Here is an 18,721-nt window from a genome sequence, read left to right on the forward strand (position 1 = left end):
TTTTACTTATGTCTCATTTGGCAAACACAAAGAAGTGTTTTGTAAAGATCTGGTGACAATACAAGTCACACACCAGATAAAACAGTGTTTCAAAACATACCTTAATGTCATCAAATTCTGCACCATTTCTTTCCCCAGGTAATGGTCAATTCGGTAGATCTGCTCCTCCTTGAATAGTGATGCCAAATGGTCTGACAATCGTTTTGAGCTGTCAGCATCTCGACCAAATGGTTTTTCTATAATTATTCTTGTCCATCCTCTGAAAAAGATATTCAAATGACCTCAGTGAGCAACATGATGTTTTCCTGCAAAATACACCAGTTCTAAGAAAGATGCTTTATTTTTATTTATTGTTCACATTTACAGCTTTAAATGCTGTTTTAACTGTTAACTAGAGATTTTTTTAAAGGAAAGATAAAATAGTTTGATAGGGTCAGTCAATGCAAGTATGAGACTAGAATCACAGATTGTATTCTGATAAATTTTGAAAAATGTAGTTTATTAATACATTACATCTATTTTGTCTATCATACATTGGTCAAACTACAGATAAATCCTATGTATGTCAAACAAAAAACTTACTTCACGGCCATGCATGAATTTCTGATGTGAACAGTTACATCTTCAAAAACTGATGGTGGAAGTGCTAGATAAAACAGTCTGTTTGCTGAAGTGCCATTCTCACAGGTCATCAGTTCCTGGTTTAAGAGTTCGAAATCACGCCTTGAATCGTAACTGCCTGCTATGTATTTGTTATGTGCCCAAAACTCTTCATACTTCTCTTTCTCTCCTTCTTTAACCTGAAACAATTTATGAAAATATAATTAATAATTAATAGCACATCCACACATTATTTTCTATATTCAGTTTATTCTCATAGTGACAGTAACAAACACACACTCAACGAATCAATGTTATTTCAGAACTAACCTGTCTTATTTTCAAGAAAGTGAAAAAGGCTTCTATAACAGTAAAATGTGAGCAGATGTGGATGATAATTTCTTGATTACCAATACAATAATAAAATAAAATAAAAACATCACATCAAAAAAAAAAAAATCTTCTGTGAGCAATAGCATGAAACAAGTTTAATGAAAATATTCTGATCTAAATGAATATTTATATTGTTATGTTGTTGTCAATATATTAGATGATGTTTGGTTTGTGGGGTGTTCAATTGTGGGGTCATCAGCACCCGTACAAATTCCCAATCTGTACAAAGTCCAATCTAGCCACTTTCACAAATGATAATGGAATGATGAGGACAACACAAACACTCAGTCTCCAGGCACACAAAATCCCCAACCCAGCTGGAAATTGAACTCACGACCCTGTGATCGAGAGGCAGCAACACTAGCTAGCCACTAGACCACAAGCTGCAGACATCAATACATCAGAACCACTGAATTAATACAAAGTAATATGTACTCAGCCAAGGGATAAAACCAACTTTATTACATACTACATAAAATAATTCAGTCCTTTACAAAACTTCACTCTTGGGTATATGCCATAAATAGTAATTTAGCACAAACAGTTTGCTTTGGCATGATAACAAAAACAACAGTTGCATTATGTGCAACAGATATTACTGTAATTAGTTCTGAAGAAATTTATATAAGTCAGGGGTATTAAGACAGAAACTTCTCTTTTATAAAAATTGCATAAAATCAGCATGTGCCATACCACAGTAACTAACAGAATAATTTTGTTGCTTATTAACAAATGATAATGTATTTTGAGCCAGACGAATGAGAGAGAAAAAAAAAGTGGATAAAAATTCACTTGACACCTTCCTAAGAGATAGTCTCTATTCCTTCCAAACTAAGTACGGAAGTGTAGACCAGATGTAGCTTACATTCAAAGAAATAGTATCAAAGGCAGTTGAGTGACTTATACAAAATAAATTAATAAGAGATAGACCTGATCTCCTACGGTAGACAACATAGGTCAGAACACTGAGAAGCAACAAAATAAGAATGCTAAATTTAAAAGAATGTAAAATATCAATGACTGGTGATGTTTTACAGAAGCTTGAAACGTAGGATGGACTACAATGTGAGAAGCCTTCAGTATCTTCCACAACAAAACACTGTCTCAATGACAAAGACGTGTTTGAATAGCGATAACATCACGTTCAGAAAAACTCTCCAGACCAGGGACATTACTAACATCACTGTGTCCTCTAACAATTACTACAGTAAGTCAACCATTACCACGAGGAAAAAAAGTATCATTCAGATCTAAACTAAAATTAAAATTCCATCCTACAAAAACTACAGGACCATCAAGAATAGCAAGAGAAGCAACAGATTTAACAGGTGTTTTATTCTTCTTATCAGCAGTGGCAGTAGTCAGCACTATATTATCAACAGACTTTTATACAGTATGTCTTGAACGGCGATGAAACCTTCTACATGGAGACATATTGGTGTTCAATGCAGATGCCTGTGCAGCAGCCCAACCCAGCGACCCAGACCCCTCTGGACAGCAAAAAAGTAAAATTATCCTCCCATGAAAGACAGTGTGAGGCGAGTCCTTGAGCAGTTTCACACATAACTGGCTTTTGCATGGTAAAGTGTGAGGTAGTCTGGCATGCAGAGAGGTTTTCTGCATTCAGGGCAATACCAGTTTTTTTTTTCTTTTCTGCTTGTTTGGCCAGTAAATTGTCTTGTCTTCTCCAAACAAATCCTGGAAACCTGTGTTGGATGCTGCTTCATCATGAGAGTCATACGTAAAAAGGACAAGTCTAAGACAAATAAAACAGAACTAAATTGTAATTACAGCAGCAATATCTGTATCATCAATATTAGTGATGCAGTTTACATAAATATGAATCTTCTTCCGCCTGTTCCCACAAAGACAGTTCTCCCTCCAATCCAAAATACCTGAATTCCTCCTCTTAAACTTCCAAAATTTCTCACTCAGTCAACAGCAGAATTGCAGTAAATTGCAAAACCTACCAAATCCATACAGAAAATTCACTACAAGGAAGCATGCATTGACTCAATCAGTTGCAACAACACAACAATTCTTATGTTCACAACTTTTTTTTCTTTTTGGTAAGAAACTGACAACATCCATGCATTGTTCTCAAATGAAATGAGTCCAGTTACAGGCAGCTACTGTGTAAAGAAAATCACAGCTCAAGCTATATTAGGGCGCAGTCTTTTGAACACAGCGTTTTGGCCCAAGCTATACTCAGGCTTGGTTGCCAAAGTGTAATATGACTTTGAATTCCATCTTTTTGGTTCTACAATGTAAAATTTCATCCTCATATGATTAAATTCTGCATATTCAGTGAGTTATAAAATACAGCTAAATAATGTTTACAAAAGAAATACTTATGGCCCCATAATGTGGTATGAAGGGGAAACTAAAAATGTGAAACAGAAAAAAGTCAGCCCAATTGAGAAAATCCTGTTAGATATCAACAAAAATTACCAACATTAATACTCCACAAAGTGAATAAACAGGCTTTAAACTATAAAGAAAAGCTTATTAGATTTGATGTCATTTACAAACGTTTCTTTGTTTACAAAATACATGTGACCACATTAATGGATTTATTTCATCACTTTCATGCATTCTATTTTTTGGTGTACACTGGCATAACTAAAAGTGAGCCAAAGATGTTCTGAAAACTACATTTTTTGGCTTTTTTATGTAAAGTGTAGTCTAGGGCCTGCAAAGGAATGCAAGAAATCTTCCACACTACCCTAAGATTGGCTGATTGAATCAACTTTTACAGCCTAGAACTGAACCAAGTCCATCTCAGTCACTCCAGTTTGTAATTATTGTGCAGCCATACCAATTGGATAGCTGGATTCATAGCTCTATGACTGCACGTTACATTGTGTTACACCCTACAGAGTTGAAAAGGTTTCAATTTCTGAAAAGGACACTTTTTCGACCTTGGAATTTCACCTTCTCCCCCCCCCCCTGCCCCCACCCCTCTTTTCTAGTCCATAAAATGGGATTTTCTGCTTCCAAGTGTAGCATCTGGACTCCTAGATTAAGTACAGACAATTGTTTTCTTCAGAGTTTACTGCAATAGCTCTGCTCTGTAAAACTGAATGTAGAATTTGTAAGCCATCATATGTCTTCTTTTTATACAAACAAAGGGTAAATTACTATTGAGATTCTGTTGTACGACAAGGGGAAAGGCATTCTTGAGAAAGTTGAGAAAGGCTGATGGGCATATGGACATGTGTATGCTGTAGTAGTCATTAAGTCACAATATTTCCTGTTCTACATGGCAATGTTAATTTGTAGTTTAACTACATCAGTGACAATCATTGCTATAAATCCAAGAGTATCCTGTAATGAATAAAACAAAATCCTACACCCACATTCCAGGATGAGTGCATGTCCCCTCCTGCCTTTACCCCTCTCCTCGCCCCCCTTGTGGACACACATTATTGTAGCATGGTAAATTCTGCTATTACTTTTCTTTTTCCTAGTCATTGGTCAGGAATGGATACAAATAATGCTTCGAAAGATCATTCTTGCAAGCAATTAAGTTTCACAACAAACAAATTATCAATATTAGAAATGGCAACACACATTTTACGAATATATTTGCATCATGGAAATGGCATTAATCCAACAATGTTTTACCAACTTTCTCTGAATGCAAAAACACTATCTGCATGTGGTTGTTACCACTATTGAAAAAAATAATGGAAAAAGTTCTTTTCTGCGGTGATGAAATATTTTCACAAAAATGTGCAGCTGTGTACATGAGGCTTTTGCATCTGCATTAAAGACCTTATAATTCTAGCTAGCAAATTTTAGATATGGATGAAGCCCAACTGCAAAATTAAGCGTGTACTTGATGTTCAATTAATGCCAATTTGCCGAAAAGGGTGGGTGTGGGGGAAGACACGGTACAGATATCAAAGGCCACTGATTGAAGATTTGTGAGAGTTGTTGACAAAGTAAGCATCACATTAGATAGAATGTATAATACTGCATATTAAATAATAGATTTCAGAAATCTCTGTCTACGATGGTGCAGTTGACCCATAATTGCTCATTTTCAGACATACATGAAACTGACATTTTAGAGCAATGGTTGATTAAGATTACTTGCTCTCCAGTATTTTTTTTCTATCTCTTAATAACCTAGGATGAAACAAAAATCATATTTCTCCATGAAAACAGAGGGTGGCCCCTAGCCCAAGTGCACTGAAAAAGATGAGAATAGTTCTGTTGACAAGGAAGATTATAGCTATAATTTTTGAGATGCAATGAATTCTGAGGGAGGAGGGCAAACAAAAGTGGGCCTATGGTACAGCCCTATTCAACACTCTGAACAAAGATCTCTAAGTGAAAAGTCTAAGACAGCAGTTCAGTGTCTGTATAGTTTGGTGTAATGTTCCTTTGGGCATGCATGCCTGTCCGAAGGAATGTTGCATCAAACTATACAGACACTGTCAAATACAGACACTGCACTGCTGTATTTCATGCCAAAGCAAAGCAACCTGACCGAGCGAGGTGGCGCAGTGGTTAGACACTGGACTCGCATTCGGGAGGACGACGGTTCAATCCTGCATCCGGCCATCCTGATTTAGGTTTTCCGTGATTTCCCAAAATGGCTCCATGTCGGGATGGTTCCTCTGAAAGGGCATGGCTGACTTCCTTCCCCGTTCTTCCCCAATCCGATGAGAGCGATGACCTCGTTGTCTGGTCTCCTTTCCCCCCAAACAACCCAATCCCAAAGCAACCTGACGAGAAAATAATGTCCCTATCTATGTGGGAATCACATACTGTGTGAGCACTATGGAATGGAGACACTAGAACATGTGGAAGTTTGGGTCATTCCTGGAAGTGTGTTCAGATAGCTGAAGTGGTTAAGATGACCACTTGTGATAAGTGAGAAATACGGATTGGAGTCCCGGTCTGGCACAAATTTTCATATGTTTCTAGGAAACTGTATAGCTGTTGTGTAACCGTATTCACAAACTGCAACAACATTTCATAACTCTAACATGGTCAAAGAAAGTCAGTTTAATGTGACTGCACAAATTGTACACATTGTGATGCTGATCACTTTTCGAACTGCCTCTTCAAAGAGAAGCAGCAGTGGAGTGAACACAGAAAAGTGCTTTGCATATGATATTGATTACATATAGATATGCTTCACAGACAAGTATTTTGGAGTAAGGGAACCATGGTATCCAGTGATTTGTCACAGAGTTATAATGAAATTGTGGTTTATTAAATTTGTTACTCCAATTACCTCCACTTCTATGAAAATACTTTCACAACAGCTAGACAGTCTGCAATATGCAATCACTAAAATGTACTACACAAAACACATAGTAATACAACAACAATCAGATAAAAACCTGTATTGTGATGTAGTTGCCTTCACTGTGGAAAGAGCTCAGCATAATGCTATTGTGCTGTTCTTTCACTGTATTCAGTAAACCCATACAAAAAGTGCACATCAACCAACTCCTGGTAGACCTATCCATACTGCTGGCCATCACCGTTAATGTACAAGCAACACTGCTGAAAAAAATACTGACACAGAACCGAATGAAAGCTTGAGGGCAATGAATAAAGTGGGCATTAATCTTGTCAAAAGAAAGTATCACGAATAAAAGGAACAAATTAGATTACAAATAATGGCTGTCTCTTTTCTATCAAAAGGAAGCAAGAAAGTATACCACATTTAGTACTCAGTTTCTGATTGCCTAAAGTGAGAAGGAGTTTTATTTACTTATTACAGTTACAACCTGAACAAGACTTTTGTATGAAATATCAATATACTGAGAACATGTACCACTTTGTGGAAACTGGTACAATGTTACCTAACTGTCCAAAGTGGAAACAATGATGTGAGGCATGATTATTGACATAAGGTTGTCAGTATTTGGTGCGCATGGTATCTAAAGTTAAATTTGTTTTCACAGGATTGTGAATACCAGGAAAAATAATTTGGCCATTGACTCTGAATACAGTTTTGCCACTAGAATGGGTTGTTATTATTTTTATTATTTATTATTATTACTATTATTATTAAAATTAATGCAATGTTTACTGAGGCTGCTGTAGCAATGAAATGAAAAACTAAGACCAGCTCTAGGAGAATAAGCAAATTCTGTCATCATTTCTGTTTTCAATTATACATATCAACCTGTCTCTCTTACACTCACAGTAAGAATTAATTTCCATTACTTATATCCTTGCTAATCTCAGGTAAATAAAATTTTCCCTCCAAGAGTTATTACTGCGTAAGAGTTCAAGGAATCGAGCCTATACATATTTTCATTTGTTAGGTAAAATCACAGTTCATTTTTTGTCATTTACACACTGTGCAGCTGACATTTAGTTACTAAAATCAAAGTTTAAAACAACCAAATTTGTCATTAAAAATATATCACTTTTTCAAACCAAGAGCTCAATTCATGGAATCAATACTAGAAATAAGAATAATCTTCACAAGGATTTAAAGTCACTTAGTCTTGTACAAAAAGGTGTGCATTATTCAGGAACACACATTTTCAATAACTTGCCAGCAGCCATAAAAAGCTTAACAACCAATGAAATTCAGTTTAAGAGAAGCCTAAAGGATTTATTGGTGGCCAACTCCTCCTACTCCATTGATGAATTTCTTAGTAAAACCAACTGATTTGTATATAAGTACAACATAACTTCTGCACAATTTCAGTGCAGTAACGTGTTCATTGAAAATTTGTGTGTGTGTGTGTGTGTGTGTGTGTGTGTGTAAGTATAATCTAACTTCTGCACCATTTCAGTGCAGTAATGTGTTCATTGTAAATAAGTATTACAGTAGTTGTATTACATGTTTATTACCTTCTAAATAAATAAAAAACTTTTTTATTTTAAATTCAGTGCATTAGTATTTGTAAAATGACTCTTAGTGTTCATTAAAAAATGACGATCATTCCACTTGGGACCTGTGGAATGGTACATTAGCTTACTTGTTTTAGTCGTAAATATTTGTTGTGTATTGTTGTTTTTCTGACTTGTTCCACATCCTGGAGGACCTCCTCACTACGGATCAATTGGAATGAAAGTAAATCTAATCTAATCTAACCACATATGATAATATCAGCAACAGCACTAAAGAGGTCCTTACTGTGTTGCTGTAGTTACTACTTCAGTAGCTTGCAAGAATCAATATAGGCCAATAAATGAATACTTTCACTTCTGTTCATTTATATTTTTCTGGTGGTTTTCGGATTTTCTGTTGTTAAGACAGTGAGTCATAAGGAAATCTGCTCAAGCCTGGTATTATTCAGGAAAACAATGTGTGGCTGCTTTGTTTAAAGAATCATTAGGGAGTACAGCATCTTGCTGTTGTACCATTTTACTGATTTTTCTTAAGCTAACATAGTAAAACAATGGCTTCTCATGTACAGAAAGAACATGTAAGCAGCGAGGGTGATAAGAAATAAATAATATTTTTGCAACATCTAATTCTGTAGCTCAAAGCAGTTAGCCTAGTAAACAGACTCAAAATTTGAAGAACAAATGGGGCATCTGAATGAATTTATAGCAAACATTTTCTTCACATATGAATCTGCAGCTAGAATAAATTTGTTAAAATGTCACTGTTTGCCTGTTGCTGTAAAATCTATATTGTAATGTTTTATCACAGTAGTTTACTAACATGTCTTCTCACCAGTTCAATGCATTCATGTATTTCATGCAGCCATATTATACTGGAAGATTATAATTAAAATGCAGCTATTCATGGAGGTCCAATGTGGGCTGTAATTATTGTGTGGCTGGGAACTTTGTGGACATGCTAATTCATTATAGCAGAACTGATTTACACTGGGAAAAAATTAGTTCCAATTTTATCCACCACATGCAAATTTAGTGCTGTGAATGCAAGGAAGATATATAGAAATGTTTCCATACGTAATGGATTAGGAATGGGATGAGGGCAGAAAAGGTCAAACAAGTGGGCAGAAAAGGTCAAACAAGTGGGCAGAAAAGGTCAAACAAGTGAGAAAGGCATAATGTTGATTGTTTATTAACCAAGTTGCATGAAAACAGACACTTCCACTCAGTTGTGCTCTTACAAAGCAGTAATCACATGCTGTAATGCTGTAGAAGGAGGTCTCAATAACATTCAGATGTCATGGTACACATGCAGTGGGTCTTTGTGCACAATGTGCAGTTTAACAGTATCCCAAATTCTGCAGTCCTGTGTATTCACTGCATCCTGTAGAGCAAAATGTGCCTCATTAGTCCATAGCATAATGCCTGGCAAGATGTCACCAATGTTCATCTGTGCCACAAATCAAAGACCAAATTCAGAATGTCACTGTGAATCATAAGGTTTCAGTTGCAGCAGCATCTGGATCTTGTAAGGGTACCAGTGTCATATAGACTGCAAAACTTTCCATACTGTTGACCATGGGATGGACAATTCTCACGACACTGGACACGTACAACCAATACCTAGGGAACATGCTGCACGGTCAGTTACACCAACAGCAAACTTGTCAATAACTTCCACAGGGATAGGATGCTTGCCTCTTCCAAGTGCCACATGAAGCTAATGACATTGGTCCTCTCCTCAGGTGTTTCTGTCAGTGATATTCTCTCAATGCAGCAGTGTAATTGATGCTGTTCACATAAAACAGTTTCACTAACAGCACACGGTCTCTCTTCTCAAGTGCATGTCACACCATCATACAAATAGTGTACAGTGCCAGCTTTGCACCTGGTGGCCACGATTGGAACTAACTTTTTCTGATGTAAATCAGTTTCACATTAACGTATTAGCATATCTACAAAGTTTTGCTGCCATGTGATAATTACAGCCCACACTGGACCTCCATGAGTAACTGCACTTTAATTATAACTACCCCGTACTTGCATCACACAATATGTAATACAAGCTGCAAATAACAGTCCCACATAATGGGGGAAATAATACTGTCAAATTATACATACGTGACCTCCCTGCTCACAACTGCATCACCTGTGAACAGCTTCAGAGGGATACGAATGCTACCTAGCAGGTACTTTATGTGTATCATTAAAAGTAATGGTTGCATCACACTTCCTTGCTTCTAAAGATTTTTGCACTATATATAAAGCCTCCCATATTTCATTAATGATCTGAGCAAGTCAAGTTTTGCATGATCTTTGTTCCTGGAGTCCATTCTGATAGAAGAGTTGTTTAAGCCCCAACAAATCCATCATACAGGGTGCCCATGATGCCAGATTTGAATGGCATATTATTGATGCACGGGGGAAATGTCATGGAACAAAAAAGAAAAAGGAAAAAAAAGAGAAAAAAAAAACAAAAAATTTGACCGATAGATGGTGCTTTAAGCATCAGAATATCCACACTAACAGACACCTGGCACATGGCTGTTCCTCAGTTTGCGCCCGTGACACCCAACATGACTGTCTCCATGAAGGGTCATTTACTGCTGGCAAAGCTCTTTTACAGAAACAGTGACTGTGCACCAGTTGCCTTGCAGAAGTTCTGGACACTCAGTCTTCTTAAAAAAGGCATTGGTCCAATGTCTGGTAAGGAACTGGAAAAAATGATTACAAAATTCGAAAAGACACGTGCTTTTGGAGTGCATTGTGGCAGAGGGAAGAAAGCATTTCATCCAGCATCCATTGAAGATGTGACCACACTACTGCAAGAGGGGTTGACCGGTGGTGTGCAACATGCAGTGCACAGGGAATTGCCTGAACACTTGACATGCCTCTGAGCACAGTGCACAGAATCCTACAAAACATCCTGATTTTGCTATCCATTTCAAATCACCCATGTTCAGGAGTTGCTTCCTGCTGACTTGCCTGCAAGACAAACATTCACTCTGGAATTTCTTGCTCACATGGCCATAGAACATTTTGTGGACAGACAAACCCTATTTCCATCTCCAAGGGCAACCAGTAACACTTCATTCTGGAAAGTGACTGTGTGGTGCTGGTTGATGGCACTGATTATCGCAGGGCTGTATTTTTTCGAGGAGTTGAGTCTTGCAGGTTCTGTTACCTGTACTGTCACTGGAAAATGCTATGAGAGTCTTTTGCACACCAACGTCACTCCAACCATTCAGCAGTGTACATGTGTGGGTAGGATCATTTTTATGCAAGATAATGCTCCTCCACACATTGCACATCTAGTGAAGTGGCTTCTGCAGAGGAATTTCAGAAATGCTAGACTTATCAGTTTTCATTTACATACAGCCCAGCCATCCAGATCACCTGATCTTAATCTGTGTGACTTCTGGCAGTGTGGTTATCTGAAAGAAGTTGTGTTCAGCATCTCAATTTCAAACATAGCTGAATTTAAGACATGCATTGTACAATGCATTCTGAACATGAATCTCGAGACACTCCCACTTGTTGTGGAACATGCTGTTTCTCAGTTTCAACATATGGCAGAAAACAGCGAACAGCAAACTGAACATGTATGGCGCCAGTCTCATGACAATTAGAAACCAATGTCATACTGCTTTTTATGCAGTTTTTTGACCCAGGACAAGTGTAAACCAATGTTAATTTAATTTTGATGTGGATTTTGGCCCCAGGACAATAAAAAACTGAAGTCATTTTTCTTTTTATGTTGTTTTTGGCCTCACGATAATTGAAAACCAATGTCACTTTGCTTTTTATGTGGTTTTTGGCCCCAGGACATTTAAAAAGTGATGTTATTTTGCTTTATACATGTCTTTTTTGGCCTCAGGACAATTAAAAATGAATTTTTCCAACCTGATGTGGTATACAACCTTGCCATAGTGGATGGATTTACTGAACTGAAAGTGCCACAACTGTTGACTGCTGAATTTGTGTGGCCATTCACACTGAACAATATAGATGATGTAATGTACAACTCAAACCACAGCCATCGCATCACGTTTCATCTGTCATTTGTAGCCAACACCATTTATATTAAGATACTTACAGTGCCATATATTGGTAAACTTTTTGTTAAATTTTTTTCTTCCATGACATTTCCCACGATGTCAATAATATGCTGTCCAAATCCAATGTTATTCTGAGCAGTGGTTCTCTTTCTACAAAGGTATCTGTCATCTAATCCTTCTCAAACACTACAACAAATTGGGCCTTTTTCCAATCACGTAGGATGCTCCATTGTTCCAGCAAACTACAGTAAACTGTTGCTACGAGAAGGACCAGTTATTTTACATAGTTCATAACAGAATCTAACTGGTAACCTATCATGTCCACTGGCCTCTTCTCTATCAAGACGCTAACTAATTTCCACATCTGTCATTTCCCAAACCAGGCAAATGTTCAAAATAGGAGTTGTGTTGTGATCTTCTTTGATGTAGAGATCTTAGAAGAAAAAATATAGTATTTCACCCTTTAGTTTATGGCCTTTCATTTCAATGCCACCATTAACAATGAGGATCCAGGCAGACAATTTCGATAGTTGACTGACATTGTTAGAATCAAAGCATTTTAGGCTTTTTTGACTCAGCAAACTAGATTTTGACTTTGAATTTACTGAATGATACTCACATAATTGTCATTATGTTTATTTTGGCTTTGTTCAACCCTTTTTTGTCAGCAAGGATTTGGCTTAATTTAAACCCATTGTGCAGCTCACTTTGATTTCATAGAAACTTTCTAATACTGTTATTCAACCACAACGGGCCTCTACTTGTCTTCACTATCTCCCATCGAAAGAATCTGTCCATCTACATCTATACTTTGCAAGACACATTATGATGGATGGCAGAGAGTATTTCATATACCACTATGAATGTACCCTTTCCTCTTCCAGTCACAAACGGTGTACTGGAGGAACAACTGTCGGTAAGCTCCAGCATGAGCTCAAATTTGTCTACTTTCACCTTCATGGTCTTTTTGCAAGATACGCCCTGGAGGAAGAAATAAGCTGGTGAGCCTTCTAAGAATATTCACTCTTGAAAGAATGGAAGGAAGGAAGAAAGATTAGGGGTTAACATGCTGTCAACATCAAGGTCATTAAAGTTGGAGCACACGCTCAACTGTTTCAAGGATGGGGAAGGAAATTGGCCATGCCCTTTGAAAGGAACCATCCTGGCATTTGCCTGGAGCAATGTAGAGGAATAATGGAAAAACTAAATCTGGATGGCCGGACGAGTCTTTGAACTGTCATCTTCCTGAAAGTGAGCCCACTATGCTAACCACTGCACCATCATGTTCTGTTGCACTCTTGGAGTTTTAACAGTAAACCACAGTGTGATGCACAACACCTCTCCTGTTGTGTCTGCTACCGGAGTTGGGTAATCATCTCTGTAATTTTTTGTGCTTACAAAACAAACCCATGGCCAAATATGCTGCTCATTTTCTGATCTTCTTTATTTCATCTATCAATCCTAAATGGTAGTGGTGCCAGACTGGGGAGCAATACTCAAGTATCAATCAAATGAGGGTTTTGTAAGGGGACTACATTTCCTGAAGACTGTTCCAATGAATCTCAGTCAGCTATCTACCCTTCCTATAATTGAGGACATAGGCTGGAAGTGCTACTCTGACATGAAAAGGTTGGCACAAGAGAGAAATGTATAATGTGCTGCATCAAACCAGCCAGAAGGCTGATAAGAGAAAAATTAGTTTCATGTGGTCATTCCACTCTGTTCACTTAATCTCAGTTATATAATGGATGTGACTGTTCCCAGTGATTGTTCAGCAATCATGTAAATACACAATAACAAGCATTTCTAGCATTTTGTGCATGATATGCTCACATTGAGGCCTGAGGGTCAATTGCAAATCCCTGCTCCAAGTGTCTAACCTTCGCAGGTTTTCTTGTATTTTGCTATAAATTTCTAGCTTCTGGACATGCAATGGCATCATTTGTGAACAGCACTGTGGACCTGCCAATGTTCTTCACTACGTCATTTACATACACTGTGGACAGCAATAGTCCTGTAACATTCCCTTGAGGTATGCCCAAAGATGCTTTCACTTCTCAAGATTTCTGTTCCTTAAGTACTAAAGCTGAGCTCATATTCAGTATATGTGTATTTTGTTCATCATGCAACATGTAGAAGTGTACTAAATGCCTTCCAGATGTCAAGGAACATGACACCAACCTGGGTGGTGGTATCTACTGCATTCTGGGTCTCGTGGATGAACAGAGTGAGTGGGATTTTGCAAGATTGTTTGTGAAATCCATACTGATTCCTACAGATGAGATTTTTGGTCTCTAGAAATGTTATAACCATGTAAGCATAAAATTTGGTCCCAAATTGTACAATGGATGGACATCAGTGATATGGGGTTGTAGTTGTGTCCTTATGTTCAACAACAGTTCTTGAAAAAGGGAATAACCTGTTTATTTTTCCAGTCATTTGGAACTTAGCTAGCACAAGGGTGTTGTCTGCTCAGAACAGGAAGTTTCAATCGTTTTCATATCAAGCAGAAATACATCTCAATCTTTCTTAACCATCTGTGCATCATTAATGATCAAAAATGTTATAATGGCCTCGTAGTCATTGATTTGTATATCTACGTTTACTGAATCAACAAGTTGAGGGACGTTTGCTTTCTGCAGCTCTAATGCATTTTCCTCGTGAGTGAGTTGCCTAAACAACATATCAATGTAATTTTGGAAAATATGTTTAGTAAAATGTGACATGAATATGTCCCTATTTCCTGTGCCGGATGCTTTTCCCAGGCTATGACCAGCAGATTGCTCTCTCTCCATACTGCTTAAGCATCATAAGAGAATTTGAAGGTGATATTTTCCTATGTTTGCTTGAAGCTTGCTTGGTGATAGAAAATGGTGATGGAAAATCCAGGGTGGAATAATGACAATATTATGAGAAGGATAGGCTGCTATTCACCATACAGGGTGTTACAAAAAGGTACAGCCAAACTTTCAGGAAACATTCCTCACGCACAAATAAAGAAAAGATGTTATGTGGACATGTGTCCGGAAATGCTTAATTTCCATGTTAGAGCTCATTTTAGTTTCGTCAGTATGTACTGTATGTACTTCCTCAATTCACTGCCAGTTGGCCCAATTGAAGGAAGGTAATGTTGACTTCGGTGCTTGTGTTGACATGCGACTCATTGCTCTACAGTACTAGCATCAAGCACATCAGTACGTAGCATCAACAGGTTAGTGTTCATCACGAACGTGGTTTTGCAGTCAGTGCAATGTTTACAAATGCGGAATTGGCAGATGCCCATTTGATGTATGGATTAGCACGGGGCAATAGCCGTGGCGCAGTACGTTTGTATCCAGAACGTAGGTGTCCCGACAGGAAGACGTTCGAAGCAATTGATCGGCGTCTTAGGGAGCACGGAACATTCCAGCCTATGACTCGCGACTGGGGAAGACCTAGAACGACGAGGACACCTGCAATGGACGAGGCAATTCTTCGTGCAGTTGACGATAACCCCAATGTCAGCGTCAGAGAAGTTGCTGCTGTGCAAGGTAACGTTGACCACGTCACTTTATGGAGAGTGCTACGGGAGAACCAGTTGTTTCCCTGCCATGTACAGCGTGTGCAGGCACTGTCAGCAGCTGATTGGCCTCCACGGGTACACTTCTGCGAATGGTTCATCCAACAATGTGTCAATCCTCATTTCAGTGCAAATGTTCTCTTTACGGATGAGGCTTCATTCCAACGTGATCAAATTGTAAATTTTCACAATCAACATGTGTGGGCTGACGAGAATTCGCACACAATTGTGCAATCACGTCATCAAAACAGATTTTCTGTGAACGTTTGGGCAGGCATTGTTGGTGATGTCTTGATTGGGCCCCACGTTCTTCCACCTATGCTCAATGGAGCACGTTATCATGATTTGATATGGGATACTCTACCTGTGCTGCTAGAACATGTGCCTTTACAAGCACGACACAACATGTGGTTCATGCACGATGGAGTTTCTGCACGTTTCAGTCGAAGTGTTCGTACGCTTCTCAACAACAGATTCGATGACCGATGGATTGGTAGAGGCGGACCAATTCCATGGCCTCCATGCTGTCCTGACCTCAACCCTCTTGACTTTCATTTATGGGGGCATTTGAAAGCTCTTGTCTACGCAACCCCGGTACCAAAGCATCAGGGATTCCACGCGACAGAGGGTGGATGCATGTATCCTCGCTAACGGAGGACATTTTGAACATTTCCTGTAACAAAGTGTTTGAAGTCACGCTGGTACGTTCTGTTGCTGTGTGTTTCCATTCCATGATTAATGTGATTTGGAGAGAAGTAATAAAATGAGCTCTAACAAGGAAAGTAAGCGTTTCCGGACACATGTCCACATTACATATTGTCTTTCTTTGTGTGTGAGGAATGTTTCCTGAAAGTTTGGCCGTACTTTTTTGTAACACCCTGTATAGCAATGATGCTGAGTTGCAGGTAGGCACAACAAAATGGTTCAAATGGCTCTGAGCACTATAGGACTTAACATCTGAGGTCATCAGTCCCCTAGAACTTAGAACTACTTAAACCTAACTAACCTAAGGACATCACACACATCCATGCCCGAGGCAGGATTCGAACTTACGACTGTAGCGGTCGCGCGGTTCCAGACTGAAGCGCCTAGAACCACTTGGCCACACCGGCTGGCTAGGCACAACAGACAAACTACTAAATAAGTAAGCTTTCAGCCCACACACACACACACACACACACACACACACACACACACACACACACACACACACTTGGCAACCCGAGCCTGTGGTCGTGTGTGTGTGTGTGTGTGTGTGTGTGTGTGTGTGTGTGTGTGTTTTGTGTTTTGTCTAATTCTGATGAAGGTTGTTTTGGCTGAAAGCTTACTTATGTAACAGTTTTTTTGTTGTGCCTATCTGCAACTCAGCATCTCTGCTATTGGTGAGTAGCAATCTATCGTTTTCATAATATTGTCAATTACTAATTTTGGTAAATTTTTTACACTTATCTCCATACATATTGCCTAACATTCTGTCCTTATTTCATCTGATATTCTGAATTTTTCAAAGCAATATGTGGGTTGCCATCAACTGTGTCTACCCTCTCTTTCCGGTATACACTACACCCAGAAATTAGAATTTTGATGCTATTTATTTATGGTTTAAGTCAACTTTCTGTATTACAAGTGTGTTTATACTATTTATAAGAAATACAGATTACTCATTCTAGGCTCTGTAGTGTGATGCAAGTAAGTGCACATTGGCCCTTTTTCTAATGCTATCATGTGTACACAACACATTCAATTCTGCACAAGTAACAGCTTCCCAGGAGTAATACACATGTCACCTATTTAAAAGACCTCTATAATCCTCCACTCAATAGCACAAGTTAAGAAATCTTCACCTGAGATGGTTTTAGAATTAATGGAAGCTTTGTTTTAAATGTTAACACTGAAACCCAAACCAGAGCACCACAGTTAGTCCTGTGGATAATGCTAAAAACCACGACTTGGGCTTTCACGTCACCAGTAAGAGAGGCTGTCCTCAACATTTCAGTCAGACATGGAAAGGAGCTGTGATTTGCCTTTCAACTGAGACAAAGACATAATTGTTTCTGACATCAACCTGGCATGCAGCCACATGCACACAGTATGTTCAACAGCTTCCAGCAGAAACTCCTCAACATCTCATGTTAACTTCACCCTGGAGGAAATGTTATAGCTCAGAGGATTACCACCCTCATATTACAGCAGTTGAGGACATTAGTGGAGACTATGAAAGTTCTCTGCAACCTTCCTTATAAGCTAATCAGATACAACTTCTCTGAGACAATACTTAACCCTACTATACAAGTTAGAAATTAGAAAAAGGAGAAACTGCAAATACTCAAGTATCCCATACCTGATCATGACTTATTTACCTATTTTTCAGGTCACACACTCAACAAACATAAGATCCATGACTTGTTGGATTTAACAGCATGAAACAGATTTTAAAAATTGAATGTCAAGTCAGTGAGGCACATCATAAATGGGAAAAGGAAGGAAAGCTTCTTCAAACAAAATGCCACAGTGCTTTGCTAAACATGTCCTACTGATGAATACGCACATTCAGTTGAACGTAGACTGCAAACAATGGTGCAAATTGGCAATTTTCACGTTTAAAAATCAGTGTCAGAGGCAAAAGAAGCAATAAATGACAGAATAATCCCACAAACATCCAGGATGCTAGGACATTTTCACATTTGCAAATCACAGGAAGATGTGAAAGAAGGGATTGGTAAGGGAAAGGAAAATCCTACTGCCAACAGTAGCTGAAAACCGAATCTTTAGGTTTGTGGCCTGGCACTTAACAACTGAGCCATCATCCCGCACCATTGCAAATCACAAAAACTTAACAAATATGTTGATCAAAAACAATGGTAAAATGCTTGATCACATAATACACTGAAAACTGTGACTGGTAATACAAAAATCATTTAACCACCACCACTTTGGGCAGGAATCCTAAAAAACATATTCCTAACACTAAAGGAGATGCCTTGAAGGTAATCAATCATGCAATGAGAGCCTAAACTCTTGTGACTTTCTTCTGCTACACATTTTCAAGATAAGGGGTAGAACTGGCAGTATTTTAATAAAATATAAAATTTATTGAGGGATTAGTGATGAAAACTAGTGACTGCATCAGGTTATTTAAGAAGTGAGACTCATTGTGAGTACGCCACATTCTATGCAAATATAGAATAGTCAAAATTAGGATGACCGGAAATTCCAATAACATTTGACTATAAAGGTGCCAAAGCACTGCTGGCAGCACACACTCCGCTGCAGAGTGAAA

At 38.4% G+C, this 18,721-nt stretch overlaps 1 protein-coding gene across 5 annotated transcripts in view; it reads right to left on the reverse strand.

Annotated features, from left to right (window-relative positions):
- The window catches only part of LOC124723194 (glucose-6-phosphate 1-dehydrogenase), a 303,988-nt gene that overhangs the window by 42,395 nt on the left and 242,872 nt on the right, over nucleotides 1–18,721 (reverse strand). For all 5 annotated transcript variants that reach the window (XM_047248384.1, XM_047248386.1, XM_047248385.1 and 2 more), the window contains 2 exons: nucleotides 583–800; nucleotides 101–259 (listed from right to left, as the gene is read on the reverse strand). In XM_047248384.1, coding sequence (XP_047104340.1) covers nucleotides 101–259; nucleotides 583–800 — 377 coding nt within the window. The remainder of the gene's footprint in view (nucleotides 1–100; nucleotides 260–582; nucleotides 801–18,721) is intronic.

This window comes from Schistocerca piceifrons, chromosome X, assembly GCF_021461385.2.
Source record: "Schistocerca piceifrons isolate TAMUIC-IGC-003096 chromosome X, iqSchPice1.1, whole genome shotgun sequence".
Classification (NCBI taxonomy): Eukaryota; Metazoa; Arthropoda; class Insecta; order Orthoptera; family Acrididae; genus Schistocerca; species Schistocerca piceifrons.